General features: G+C 35.6%; 1 protein-coding gene across 1 annotated transcript in view; it reads left to right on the top strand.

Moving 5' to 3' along the window:
• Nucleotides 1-15160, top strand: part of LOC130854283 (uncharacterized protein C8orf34-like) — a 141061-nt gene that overhangs the window by 70959 nt on the left and 54942 nt on the right. Inside the window, exons 5-6 of the mRNA XM_057736992.1 lie at nt 3149-3234; nt 8515-8591. Coding sequence (XP_057592975.1) covers nt 3149-3234; nt 8515-8591 — 163 coding nt within the window. The remainder of the gene's footprint in view (nt 1-3148; nt 3235-8514; nt 8592-15160) is intronic.

The following is a 15160-nucleotide window of genomic DNA, read 5'->3' as shown; positions in this document are numbered from 1 at the left end:
TTTAGATAATTATGGGAGGGATTTTGTTTTGTCTTTTGAAGGCTGAAAGAGAAGTGAACCTGTTTCTATGCTGTGGGAAATGAGCAGATGAACAGAATGAGTGATGGTGAGTAAAAGAAATTCAGGTCCAAGAGGCAGATGAGATAATGGGACCCACATCACCAGCCTGATGGATGGTCTAAGCCTTAGACAGGGGAAAGGACCTCTCTTCCTCTGTGAATTGGAAAGGTGGTGAATACAGGTCAGGTGAAGATAATTCTGTAGGTGCTATGTGAGGGGGAGTAGAAGGTCTTTATCCCTGATTGCATAATTTTTCTGGATGATGTAGATAAGAGGTAATATTTTTGAAAAGACTTTGAAAGGAATGGAAGCAAAAAAAACAACCAAGAAGCCAAAGTTTAAAGTTGGAGACTATTGATGTACATTCATCATTCCTAGAGTGTCATGATTTTCACCTGTAATTTTCAGCTGCATGTGTGAGTGAAAGTGACGGGTTAATGCAGGGTTAGGGTCTGGTTGTCAGTAATGACTAAAGGACATGGGTGCATGGGAATTGAGGGGGCAACAAGTCCCAGCTGAGGAGGGCAGGAAGAATATCAGGAGAGGTGTGAGAGCTGAGAGAAAACTGAGGGAATAGGAAGATCTGTATTTGACTGAAGAGAGAGTGAGTTTGCGAAAGAGCCGAAAGGAGGTGAGTTTGTTGTCAGAGAACGGAACATTGCCTTAAAGATTTCTGACAGAGCAACTGAGTCATCTGTCCTTGGGTGAGGGAAGGTGAAATGGAAGGGAAGATCTCCAGATCTGAGATTGAGGGACTTTGAAATTAGTAGATAGATACACATGAACACTGAGATCATTCAAGATGCTAGTGACATTTGAGTTGAAGAAGAAAATATTGAGCCTGATCAAAGTCTTCACAGGCAGAGAGAGAAGAGGTTAATATTTATAATCTTATGTCAGCTGAGGTTGAGGGGTTAGACAGCCTCCTTTGGAGAGGAGGTAATATAATATTTTTAGAGGAGAAAGGGATGTCATATTCTTAGACAAGCAGAGGGTTTCAGTTGTGAGAAGAAAGAGCAAGAAACATTTTGTTTAGCGGCTGAGAATATAGAAGAGTGTTTAATATAGAAGGGTAGTTTTAGAAAGCAAAGAGAAAATGTTTGAAAGTGAGTAAAACTCTTGTAGTGTAAAAAGAAAGTGATTTAACTTTTATTAAGACTGTATTTCCCGGACTTGCCCACACAGCCCTTGTTTGCATAGTACCTATTAACCTCTTACAGAAGTAGTGCTGTGTGGATTACAGCTTGGGAAACATTGGCAGAGCACTGAAGGATAGCAGGGCTGAGACACATTCCTCAATGGAGTTGGTGCCAAGGCACAGTGAATTCAACTCTTAAGGTATCTGGAGGGCACTGTTGGGAAAAGATGAGCCAGCTTCAGGGCCACCCAACTTGTTGGTTGTTTTCATGGCTATTTGTCTTTTCAACTCAGCTAAATTGAGAACTCTGTGAAATCAAGGACAGTTGTGATTTCTTTACATCTCCACAACATTTGGGTTAGAATTGAGCATATTGATAAATACTAAGTATTTCTTTTTATTGAAGCTTGCAGTGAGAAAAAAAAGTTACAACTTAGTTTTGATTTCTTGTTTCATTCTGCCTTTATTGGAGATTTATTTGCCATTTGGGTATCAAATGTGTTGGAGCTCATTGTCAATTTTTAATAGTAATTTTTACTTATACGTTTCAATATCTTTTATACCTACATACTTCCTCTCCTTGATAATTTTGATGAAAAAAGAATATTTGATGTTGCTGATTAGTGAAGTACTTACCCTAATTATTAGGAGTAAACAAAATAAATAGTTGGACGGGTTTGGAAAGTATGTAGCTAAATCAGTCACTTAAAAGTGATGCTGTTTTTCTTAGAGTAAAAATTTAAAACAACTAAAAGTATAAGATTTTTGACAAAAAGTTTCATATGACTATCAGCAAATTACTCTTGAGAATTATTTAATTAGCCTGTATAATACAGTAAATATAGCTTGTGTATAGAAGATAATATGTCAGTATAAATGCGTAATATATACATAAATGTACAACATTTAATATTGTAGGAATAAAAATAAAAATACACTGTACAATATTTATAATTACACAAAAAGCAAAGAGAGAGTCATGCATATATGTTATTGGATTCCACAGTGGTATATAAAAGCAAAGATATAAAATAGTTGAAAATTTTAACTAATGAGCCTGGTACAGTTATGAATTGTATTTGAGTTTGTATTTTTAAAAATATTAATGGCATATGTCATGTTTTTAATTAATACTCTCCCATGAGGGCACTCACTATCAGCTACATGCAAGAGAAAAGTAAGAGCACTGATAGAAACTTCCAGGCTCTGGATTATTTGATATACTGTCCTCCAACATTAGCAGAGCTTATTTTGCTGTTCTTAGGTCAGAGTTCCAGCATTTATTGGTGAGCTCCACTTCCTTTGGTAGAGTGGTTTCACAGTATAATCTAAACCCAGGCTGTCTGAATTGGACACTAGTCTTCCTGTAGAGGTGTGGATGTAGAAGCTCAGAAATCTATTGTCATAAAAGTATCCATGAAGTCTTCCTCTCCAAAAGATGACCCAGTGTCTGTGAGAACCCTGGGCAGTCACATGTATTGAGAATCTTCACGTCCCCTGTTGAGACAAATCTTGACCTGCAGGTTGATTTGGAGAATTGTGTCTGATAAACCTCTGTGTTACCATGGAAACCCTCTCATGCCCTGGGCACCCAGAAGTCAGGCGAGCACGCTGTGTTGGATGCCTGCTTTTCTTCCACTCACTTCCCCATTGTAGTTTCAGTGAAGACAGTTGTTTATAAACCTTCCTCAGTCAGGCTAAGAAGAAATGCAGATTCTACCTAGACTAATCTTCCCATGTATACAGAAGAAAAGATGAAAGACTTTTCCTTAAAGATTAGAAAAGCAAAAACTATATTACAAAGGTTTCAGTAAAGCTTTATTTCTACTTGGAGGAAGCATGTCTGATTTTAGAGTTTAGAAGTTCATAGTCATGTCCCCAGTAGTATGTAGTTCACATTTCACAATTCAACCTTATTAGAGGTTTCAATGACCATTTTTAATCATTTAGGCTTCAAGGAGACAACTTGGCAGAAAGGACAGAAGAAACCTCGCAAATACTTCATTCTCCAGATGAAATAATCCCAGATTCTTTGGGTAAGTTTTAAATCCAACAATATCGATTGTAACTTTAGTGTCACTTAAAGGCTTTTTAAAAAAGAAAACTAAAGCAAACATCCTCCTCTGCACCAAATCACCGTAGCTGCCAGTCATACATCCACCACTCCTCAGGTTGTGTGTGTCTGGAGGTCAAGGGCAAAGGAGAAAAGGAAGCAAGAAGTGTGGATCCTGAGAAGCAGCTTCTTAATGCCTCTGCCTGTTTCAGGTACAAACAGGTCAACTCTACATCGGCTACTCCCAAAATTTGTCACTAGTTCCAACTTGGTATTGGAACTTGTACTGCCTGCTCCCATGCGCACATCCTGGATCCCTTCAGGCTTCCGGGCAGAAATGTCAATATCATTCTTGATTTTCCTTCCTCTCTTTCAGCCCTGTATTAAATTGGTCTCAAATCATGTCATTGTCACCAAGCCAGTCTCATCTTTGTTTTCCTTGAGACTGCTTAGTCTACTCCTTTGTCCTCTTTCTCTGTCAAGTGTTAAGAGCTCTGTAAATAGATTCTCCTTGTACTATCTCACCCCTTATAGTTCATTATCTTTCTAATAATACTGTGACTTCTTCCCATTTTCTATAGGACAACATTCAAACTCCTTGGCTTAGCATATTAAGTTCATGCCAGGGCACTTCAAAATGTTTGCAGAATAAATAAGTACATGTAATGCCACGTCAGTGGCATCTAAGGTATATCACTGCTTCGTCACTCAGTGTTCTAGCAGGGAGCGGTTGGTACATCCAGTTGGAATCTTTAGAAGAGAAACCATAGAAAACATTTTCCTTACATCTGGATAGAGAAGGACATCTTAAACAAGATGCAAAAATTCCTAAACATTAAAAAATATTCAACTATAGAGTGTTAAGAATCTTGTTCATGAAAAGATGCCAGAAAAAAAGTGAATTGATAAGCCACAAAATAGGAAACTATATTTGAATATATTTGTCACTAATCAAAGATTAATATTCACAATACATAAAGTACAGCTATAATTTAATAAAGGATCAGCAAACCAATAGAAAAATAAGCAACAGATATGAATGGACATTTCACAGAAGAGGAAACACAAATGGCCAATGAGCATATGAAAAATGTTTAACTACTCTGGTAATCAAGGATAAGCAAGTTAAGGCCACAGAGAGATGCTCTTTTACAACCTTTTATTTGACACTAAGAATTCTGGCAAAATCAAGTGCTGGTGAACATAGAGATGAAGAAAAACTCATAGACTATAAGTGGCGCATAAACAATTTTGGAAATAGTTTTCCATTATCCTAAAATTTGAGTAAAAGCCCAGAAACTCCACTTCTGGATAAATATTTTAGAGAAACATGTCTCACATACTGTGAAATGTAAGCAAACATTGTTAGTATGCTGGTGGACAGGAAAATGGATAGATTGTAAAATTGTTACCTTGTAGAAAGTTGAATGCATTTCAGCTACACACATAGGAGGCATGAAATCAGTGGTGTGCTGGTAAATGAGAACAACTGTTTCTTTGAAAAAGAAAGTCCTGCTTTGTAGAGATTGATGCTTTCCATAATCTAGATATAACATAAATATAAATGATGATTTCAAGCAACCAACCTGAAATGGCAGTTGGGTCTTCCAATCTGGTATGAGTAGGTTGCAGCTCATGGCTGAATGAGTCTTAAAAGCATAATATTTGTAAAAAAAATTTGTAAAAATACGTATCTCAATAAAATAAAGTTTGTCTTTATAAAAAAACAATATTGATTGAACAAAAGCAAGTCATAGAATGTCATTTTTGTAGAGCTCAAAGCTAGCAAATTTAAAAAATATGTTCTTTAGAAAAAACATACGTTAAGTGATACAACTATATTGAAAGAAGGGAATGTAAGACTCAATGTGGTGGTTATTCTCAGGGGGTAGGGGAAGCAAGGAGATGGGATTAGGAAGGAGCTCACAGGTATATGAAGGTTATTGGAAATGTTCTAATTCTTAAGTCAGGTGGTGGGTTTGGGGTGTTTACATCGTTGTGTTTTGTAACTTAAATGTACTATATATATTTTATTATACATGTATATTTTATATATACTTTTTTAAATGTCAAATATTAAAAACATTATAAATAAATGTTAAAAAACAAAGTGTTGTGGGAACATACACCGATCAGTGTAGCACAGTACTAAATAAAGTAATAATTTCTGTATAACTCAAATCTCTCATAGCACTGATGAGATGAAACACTCTTAGGACAGAATTTTAACACATCCAGTGAAAGGTGAGCAGTGTGTCATTAGCAGTTTAGGGGCCCCGGCTGGCCATTCGTTGACACGCCATTAGCTTTTGGAGTCAGTCTGGCTTCTCTGCGCTGGTACTCTCGCATGTGTGCCCTTACTTAAGCCACTTTTCCCTGCCTCATAGTGAGTTCTTTTTCCTCCCCTCTGCCTCTTCAGATCCTATGCGCGAAGATCCTTTTTCCCTGAAGTCCAGCCCACACCAATGTTTTCTTTATTTCAACACCTAATTGTTTTTGAATTACTCCTTGTATGTTTGTTCTTCTTACCTCAATTGGATTATATACTTCTTGAGGGTTTCTTGTGTTCTCCACCATGCTCAATATAAAATTAGATACAAAACAGTTATTAATTACTGACTCATTTTATATATATATAATATATATATATACTTCTTAATTCTATCAAAACCACTCCAATCCACCCATCTACAGGTAATATATCCTTCAATGATTACGTTTACATAATTGAGTACTGTTGGTATTTAAGTTTTTCAGAAAATTAAACAAGGCATCAGTAATATGTTGATTATACTTACTTGCATTCACTGGGAAAAAAAGTATTCATTAAGTTTAAGCTCCTTTTTTGAACTTCTTATATCCTGCATTCTTCACATTCAGATATTAAAGACCTAATCAAAGAATTCCAAAATATACTTTCTGGTTCAGTACATTCTTTTCTACTTAAGTTAGTCAAATCGCTGGATCCAAAGTGCTAATGTGAGTTTTACATCAGCTATGCATCCACAGTGAGCTTGGCTCAAGAAACATAAATATTTCTATGAACAGGTGTAACTTTGTGCTTAACAGAACCTGTTGTGACACAAACAGCAAAAGTAAAAATAATGACAGGAAGACATTAAGTGAAGTTAAACACAGCCGCAAACCCTACAGATCCCTAGGTTCTTAGCAGCATGCCTGATCAACCACAGAAGCTAAGTTTCTAGTCCAGGTGCTGCCAGAGATTTGTTAGATTTTGACGAAATTACTTCATCTTTCTGTGCTTCAGTCTCTTCCTCTCTCAAATGAGGAGATAAAATAAAACTCTCTAACATTTGACCAATTTAGAGACTCATTTTCCCCTCCATGTGGTTGAAAAAAGCTCAAAGAATTCATTGCTTGCATTTTGAAAATCATTTATACTTAGAAGAAATTGCTATGGAAGAGACAGAGCAAGATAGTTTGTGCATACGCGCCCGCCAATAGTTGGTAATAAGCAATGTGCTCGGAACACTTAAACATGGAGGGTACCCCTCCCAGCATTAAACACTCAGGTTTTATTTTCATGATGTGCATTGTCCCTACTAGCTTGTTAGATTGATGGTCTATCGCTAGATTTGGGCTATTTAGAAGGGTCCTTCCAACGTCACTTTTAATACGGTCAGATACGTAAGTTCACAGATATCCCGGTGCACTTCACGGTTGTCCCTTTACGCTGAGCTGAGTGGATCGTATCACACTGCGGATCTCACTGGATGTGGCACCAGTAACCAGGAAAAGTTCAGCCAAAACAAGAACAGCACAACACGTAAAACCATATGAAGTTACCGATACCGTCCCTTTATAAGTGTTAATTTTTATTAAAATATCAGTACTGTAACTACTCACTGAGAGGAATTTGAGAACTCACTATGTAGTATCTCTAACTTTAAAAAAACCTAGCAAATCCACAAGAGAGAGTTTTCTTCTTCTGTAAATGAAATAATTTGCTTTATAATATAGAACATTTTAATATTGATTGTCAATATTCTACACAAACAAAAATTTCAGCGCTCAGGTAAAATAGAAAAAATACCAAGTGAAGACTGAAATTATAGTAATATTTGCAGTTCTGCAGAATATAATTCAGTCTTGGAGGACTTAAATTATGCTAAATTATACATTTTAATGTAAAGAATCTATCCAGTGTCACATTTACAATGGGTTTGAATAGATAGGGGTTCAAGTTTCCTTCATTAATGGGTTAATATTTTTTAACTTGATGTAATTCTCATCACTTATCCTGATTTTTTTTTTCTTCTTAAATATAAAATTCTGACCTATAGAAGATAGAGCTCCGTGATTCAAAAGCTATGATTATGGGTTTGTGCTAAGTTTTCCATTGTCTCTCTGGTCTTGAGTGGCCATTAAAGACTCAAAGGATTTAATGCTCTGATTTTCTTCCTAGAACACACATTTTATGCAACAGAAAAAAAAAATCTGTGTCCATGTGTATGTGAATCTGAAGAAAGTCTCCTTTAAGGATGCATATGGCTCTTTAAAATATCAATAAATATAAGAAATCAATTCTTAAAGTTTTCAGTCGTTTAGAATACCTCCCTCTTAACTGATTTTTTTTATTTGAATGGAAGGTATTAAAATAGAGACTGTTTCTAGATGCTCCATATATCCATCTTTATTAAAGAATTCTAATGTCCTGTAGAAATCTTTGTTATAATTAATTTAACTCAGCAGACATATGGAAAGGGTTGCCATCCTTTTATTCACATATTTGAATGTTGCTACCCACCCACTCATCAATCTAGTCAAGTGAATAATCGCAACTTTTTGCTTGATACATGAAAATGGGAAACCTACCACCATTTAATAATATGTACCTATCTCCAAACTTTTCAGAATTTTTCATCCCATTTAAAAGAGAGAACACAAATTGATATTAAGTTGATGGATAAAATGAATACAAAATTACAAGCCAGATAAAGGACATTAACGTTCCAACAATTAGCTAAATAATATGCCAAAAGACAGGTTGCTTAAGAGGACTACAGCTCTTGCATATTCCTGACTTCACTGTGCCCTTTTAGGATGGAAACACTAAATGTTTTTCATGCATTGTCTTTAAGCTAGATAAATAACACTCTACACCTTGTTTTAAATCACAAACACTGTGATTTTTCAACAACCAGTTCAGTCATTTTAATATCCTTGTCATAATAGGTTTATATATCAGAGACTTCGTAAGCAATATGCGATTCTAGTTTATTCATTCTTCTTGTGAAAATAGATTCTTTACCTGGAACTGAAGACACACTAATGGAAGACGGTGAAGAATTTGAGAAAGCATCTAAATTAACAGGACCTGTAAGTATATTCATTTACTTGTTTTTATCTCTTAAACTAATGTGTATCACTTATGGGAATGTCTAAAAGGAATAGAAAGGAATAGGAAACAATATTATTTAAATTAAGGAATATTTTAAAGCGCACATCCAGTATATTCCACAGAGTCATGAAGATGCTAGTGTGAGCAGATGGCCAGCGTGATTACAGGTACACAGCAAAGCCGAACTGAGCTCTTTCAGCCACTGTGGGAGAAGATGTGAATGAGGTGGGAGAATATAAGTGCTGGTATTATTAACGTTTTGCTTGTGCACATGGACATTCTAACACACTATGAGCTGCCACCTTAAATTTCAGTTAAGTTTATATATATCTTGATAGAAAAATAAAAGTTTTGCATATCCTGAAAGTTTACACATAACTTAAGCATGGTATTATTAGCTGTGAAGTCCTTGTGATATTTTGTTTAAACTGTATCTCTTCCATAGAGAATGTTGGGAAGAAACCATCAGGTTTAAGATTTTCAATGCAATTTAATATTAAAAGGATAAACACTGAAAAAACCTGAAATCTACATATAAATTCTAAATGTAAAGTTTATAAAAGATTCTGAGTTGCTGTAAACATAGCTATGCAATATTGCATTATCCTATACTCAATATTTGTACTGGGTTTAGATACTACAATATTCTCTGTATTAGTTTTTTAGGGCTGCTTTAACAAGCCCCACAGACTGGGTGCCTTAAACAGCAGAAATGTATTGTCTCACAGTTCTGCAGGCAGAAGTCTGAGATCCAAGTATTAGCAAGTTTGGTTTCTTCTGAGACCTCTCTCCTTGGCTTGCGGATGATGTCTTCTTCCTGTGTCTTCACATGGCCTTCCCTCTGTACATGTCTGTGTCCTCATCTCCTCTTCTTATATTGATAAATACATCACCCATTTTGGATTGCGACTCATCCCAATGATCTCATTTAGTGTAACTACCTCCTTAAAACTCCTATCTCCAAATACAGTCACATTCTGAAGTAGTAAAGGTTAGAACTTCAACATGTGACTTTTGGGGGGACACAGTTCAGTCCATAGCATTCTCTGATGAGATTACACTATTTGGAACATTATTTGGATCACAGGGTCTGGTTGAAGGTACCACATTTTCCAATGGATTTCATAATAAAATTAATTTCAAAATTACTGATGAAATTAGTATATCTTTGTTCATATGTCAGCTTCTCGTTGAAGCTTCCCTGGCCTTACTTCAAATTTCTCTGTTTTTCTGTATACTACTTATCACCTTCTACTATATGATAGGACTTACTCATTTTATTTATTGTCTGTCTCCTCCTACATAATACAAGGTCTATGAGGGCAAGAATCTTTGTGCATTTTTTTACTTCTGTATTCCTAGAAGAGTACCTATATATTGTAAGCACTATATACCTCTTATAATAGCTATATGTTGAATAATGAAATTATTTAGCAATAATTTATCATGAGATGAAAATTATCATATTTTCACTTATTATAAGATAGTAAAACTTTAGAAATAGGAAGAACCAGGGTGGCTGTCTAGTTCAGGATTTCCTCTCACTTACCTCGTATGTTGACCTGCTATCCCACTTTCATCTGATACAAGAACATCCATTTTATAGATAAGGAAATGGAAAGTCAGAGAAGTTTAGGAACTGGACCAAGATTCCAAAGCTAAAAAAAGCAGTGAGGTCAGACTCTACTCAATGATCTGTGGTGACATAAATGGGCAGGAAATTTAAAAAAAAAGAGGGGATATATGTATATGTATAGCTGATTCACTTTGCTGTACAATAGAAACTAACACAACATTGTAAAGCAACTATACTCCAATAAAAATTAATTTAAAAAAAAAGCAGTGAGGTCAGGAGTTGAGCAGCAGTCAGTTTCCCTTCCACTGCACATTCCTGATATTTCCAGTGCCTTTCTGTTTCTTTTATAAACAGATTATTCCTATTTGTTAGTTATTTTCTTATATTTCTCACAATCCCTTATAACCATTGGTCTTAGTTCTACTCTGGGGTAATAGCCTGAGTCCAATCCTTCTTTCGCTGAATTGATCTCCAGATAGTAGAAGCTGTTTCTATGTCCCATCTGAGACTTTTTTTCAGCCAAAATACAATCTGTTCTTTCAACCAATTCTTACGTTGTGTGGTTTTCAAAGAGTTCAGTTCCTCTGGATGAGTTCTCTGAATGTATTCTTGTTTGCCAAGTCCCCCGTAAAGTGTGGGTTATGCCACAACCAAACCCTGGGTTTCAAATAATGTTCCCACATTAGAGAGTACAATGGAGAGTGTATTGATACAAATGTTATATTTGGATTGTAATCTGGGTCTGTGTTAACGTTTTTTAAGGAACTTTTTTTTTTCCATTTTAACTGTTCATTTTTATTTATTTATTTATTTATTTATTTATTTATTTATTTTTAAGCTCTTTATTGGAATATAATTGCTTTATACTCTTGTACCAGTTTTTGAGGTACACCAAAGTGAATCAGCTGTATTTATACATATATCCCCATATCCCTTCCCTCCCACTACTCCCTCCCACCCTCCCTGTCCTGGCCCTCTAAAGCATCACCCATCATCGAGTTGATCTCCCTTTGTTATACAGCAACTTCCCACTAGCTATCTATTTTACATTTGGTAGTGTATCTATGTCTATGCTACCCTCTCACTTCATCCCAGCTTCCCCTTCGCTCCCCACCCCCCACCCCATCCCCGTGTCCTCAAGTCCACTCTCTACATCTGCCTCTCCACTCTTGCCCTGTCAGTGGGTTCATCAGTACCATTTCTTCAGATTCCATATATATGAGTTAGCATACAGTATTTGTTTTTCTCTTTCTGGCTTACTTTGCTCTGTATGACAGTCTCTAGGTCTATCCACCTCATTACATATAAAGCCACAATAAGGTATCACCTCACTCCGGTCAGAGTAGCCATCATCAAAAAATCTAGAAACAATAAATGTTGGAGAGGGTGTGTAGAAAAGGGAACTCTCCTGCACTGTTGGTGAGAATGTAAGCTGGTACAGCCACTATGGAAAACAGTTTGGAGGTTTCTTAAAAAACTAAAAACGGAACTACCATTTGACCCAGTAATCCCACTACTGGGCATATGCCCTGAGAAAACCATAATCCAAAAAGAAACATGTACCATAATGTTCACTGCAGCGCTATTTACAGTAGCCAGGACATGGAAGCAACCTAAATGCCCATCAACAGATGAATGGATAAAGAAGATGTGGCACATATATATAATGGAATATTACTCAGCCATATAAAGGAACGAAATTGGCTAACAAACACACGAAAAGATGCTCAACATCACTAATCATCAGAGAAATGCAAGCTTAAGGAACTTTCTGACATTTATAAACTTCAGTATGTCTTCATAATCTCATGATGATAAAAGCATGTCATCATTCAGTTTGGGATAATCTGTCATTCATCACTCTTTGCAAAGATTTGTTTTATCATCTGTGAATTCCACCAAAGCCTGCATATCTTCCTCATGTCTCAAAGGATATCACTTGATTCTTTTTCTAATAATTTTCTAAAATCAAGATTTACACTGTTCATAGTATTTGGTTTACTTAATAATACCTAATAATCCAAAGAGGAAAAAAAAATAGTTTTTTTGGTCAGACCTCTGAGTGATTTCAAACTGACCTTTGGAAATTTTTGCTTTTTCTTTTCACAGTGCTCACATAGTGTTTTTCTAATGCAGAACTTTGTTCTAAGCCAATTTAATTTGTTTTCATTTATCACATCCACTAGATTTTGAATTCTTAAGAATTCTATAATTCCATTTAAGGTCAAATGTAAATTTAACCATTTAGTTTGAAGGGGAAGTATGTAGAATATAAACAGTAAATGGATAAATAAATTAATACCAAGACCTTGAACATAGTTTCTGGATGTTTCCGGTTTTTTTTTTATTATAAAGAAAACATGGATTTAAAAAATTATGTCAGGTTGCGGATATTTTAGATGCAAATTCCCTAAACAATATTTCTTACAACTGTATTTTCGGTAAATCAAGAAGAAAATTGTGGCTTTATCTAAATATTAATGGAGAATTGGAACAAAACAGAACTTTTTTTCCCTTTATTACCGTAAGAAATACAAAATACTTCAAAGCAAGTTTTGAGTCATTTCCTGCAAAAATATAAACGTGCCACAAATGTTGAAAACCATTTTCAGAGTAGTTTCAACACATGCTGTCTTTATTTCCTAACTTTCCATGTTGGGTATTGGGTATTAATAAGTGGGTAACAGACTCTTGGAAATGTTTTCCCCCAGCAGCTTAACCTCTGTTTAAAATATTTTGTGAATATTTGAGTGAGGTAAAAGCAACATTTAGATTTAAATTTTTATCCTCCCCCAAATAAGCAAATCATTCTTTTGGAATTTCCCTCTCTTCCTCCTCCATCTGTGTTCTGGAATGTCTCAGCATATCAACATCTCGTGAAGATTAAAGCCGGATTTGTCAGATAAATCTATTTGTTAAAAATGAAACAACAAAAGGGAAGTCTTAGGAAGAAAATACAAAGCAGCAGATACTGATTATGACCTTTTAGTTCATAAATACAATACATAAAGTTTTTTAGATCAATGGTCCATAAAGACTTACTGTCAATGATTTTTTAAATTTCACAGTTCCTGTAGTTTCTTAATCTTCCAAATTCTATTTTGTTTTGAAAGCATTAAACAGTACGTGAGTGTAATGGGAAGATGAAAAGATAATTAAGAAAGACATTTAGCATTCAATACCTGTTTTACTTTTTCCTTTGTATGTCTCATTTATTTTATTCATTGCTCAATACTGACCAGCCCATCCAGTAAGACTTTATGTACTTAGTCATCATTTCTTAAAGTAGAAGAAAAATTAAAAGAAGGACTCCTGTAGGGAAAGGTTTCCTAAAATTCCTAGGAGTTACTAAAAGTTATATTTTTAGTACATTTTCCTTCTGAAGAGTCTTATCTGTTTGAAGAGATAGGTAAGACTAACTAGAATGGTGGTGGTAGTAATAATAATGATATCACATATGTGTATAGCACTTTTTTTTAAAGAACTTTTATTGAGATACAGTTAACAGACAGTAAACAGCACATATTTAGAGTGTACAATTTGGTATCCCAATCTCCCAATTCATTCTCCCCCAACCCTCCCCGCTTTCCCCACTTGGTGTCCATATGTTTGTTCTCTACATCTGTGTCTCTATTTCTGCCTTGCATTTCCTCTTTCATAGTTGTTAACATTTGCCTTATGTATTGAGGTGCTCCTATATTGGGTGCATATATGTTTATAATTGTTACCTCCTCTTCTTGGATGGATCCCTTGATCTTTATGTAATGTCCTTTCTTGTCTCTTGTAACATTTTTTATTTTAAAGTCTATTTTATCTGACATGACTATTGCTACTCCAGCTTTCTTTTGATTTCCATTTGCATGGAATATCTTTTTTCATCCCCTCACTTTCAGTCTGTGTGTGTCCCTAGGTCTGAAGTGGGTCTCTTGGAGACAGCACATATATGGGTCTTGTTTTTGTATCTATTCAGCCAGTCTGTGTCTTTTGGTTGGTGCATTTAGTCCATTTACATTCAAGGTAATTATCGATATGTATGTTCCTAGTACCACTTTCTTAATTGCTTGTTTTTGTTTTTGTAGGTCCTTTTCTTCTGTTTCCCACTTAGAGGAGTTCCTTTAGCATTTGTTGTAGGGCTGGTTTGGTGGTGCTGAATTCTCTTAGCTGTTGCTTGTCTGTAAAGCTTTTGATATCTCCATTGAATCTGAATGAGATCCTTGCTGGGTAGAGTATTCTTGGTTGTACGTTCTTCCCTGTCATCACTTGAAATATATCATGCTACTCCCTTCTGGCTTGCCAAGTTTCTGCTGAGAAGTCAGCTGTTACCCTTATGGGAGTTCCCTTGTATGTTATTTGTTGTTTTTCCCTTGTTGCTTTTAATAACATTTCTCTGTCTTTAATTTTTGTCAATTTGACTACTGTATGTCTTGGCGTGTTTCTCCTTGGGTTTATCCTGCCTGGGACCCTATGCGCTTCCTGCACTTGGGTAGCTATTTCCTTTTCCATGTTAGGGAAGTTTTCAAGTATAATCTCTTCCAATATTTTCTCGGGTCGTTTCTCTCTCTCGTTTCCTTCTGGGACCCCTATAATGCGAATGTTGGTGCATTTAACATTGTCCCAGAGGTCTCTTAGGCTGTCTTCAGTTCTTTTCATTCTTTTTTCCTTATTCTTTTCTGCATCAGTGATTATCACCATTCTGTCTTCCAGGTCACTTATTGGCCCTTTTGCCTCAGTTAATCTGCTATTGGTTCCTTCTAGTGTATTTTTCATTTCCGTTATTGTGTTTCATATCTGTTTGTTTGCTCTTTAATTCTTCTAGGTCTTTGGTAAACTTTTTGATCTTTGCATCCAGTCTTTTTTCAAAGTCCTGGATCATCTTCACCATTAGTATTCTGAATTCTTTTTCTGAAAGGGTGCCTGTCTCCTCTTCACTTAGTTGTTTTTCTGGGGTTTTATCCTGTCCCTTCCTCTGGC

The sequence above is a fragment of the Hippopotamus amphibius genome, chromosome 5 (assembly GCF_030028045.1).
Source record: "Hippopotamus amphibius kiboko isolate mHipAmp2 chromosome 5, mHipAmp2.hap2, whole genome shotgun sequence".
Taxonomy (NCBI): Eukaryota; Metazoa; Chordata; class Mammalia; order Artiodactyla; family Hippopotamidae; genus Hippopotamus; species Hippopotamus amphibius.
This window is presented reverse-complemented; position numbering and strand designations above follow the sequence as displayed.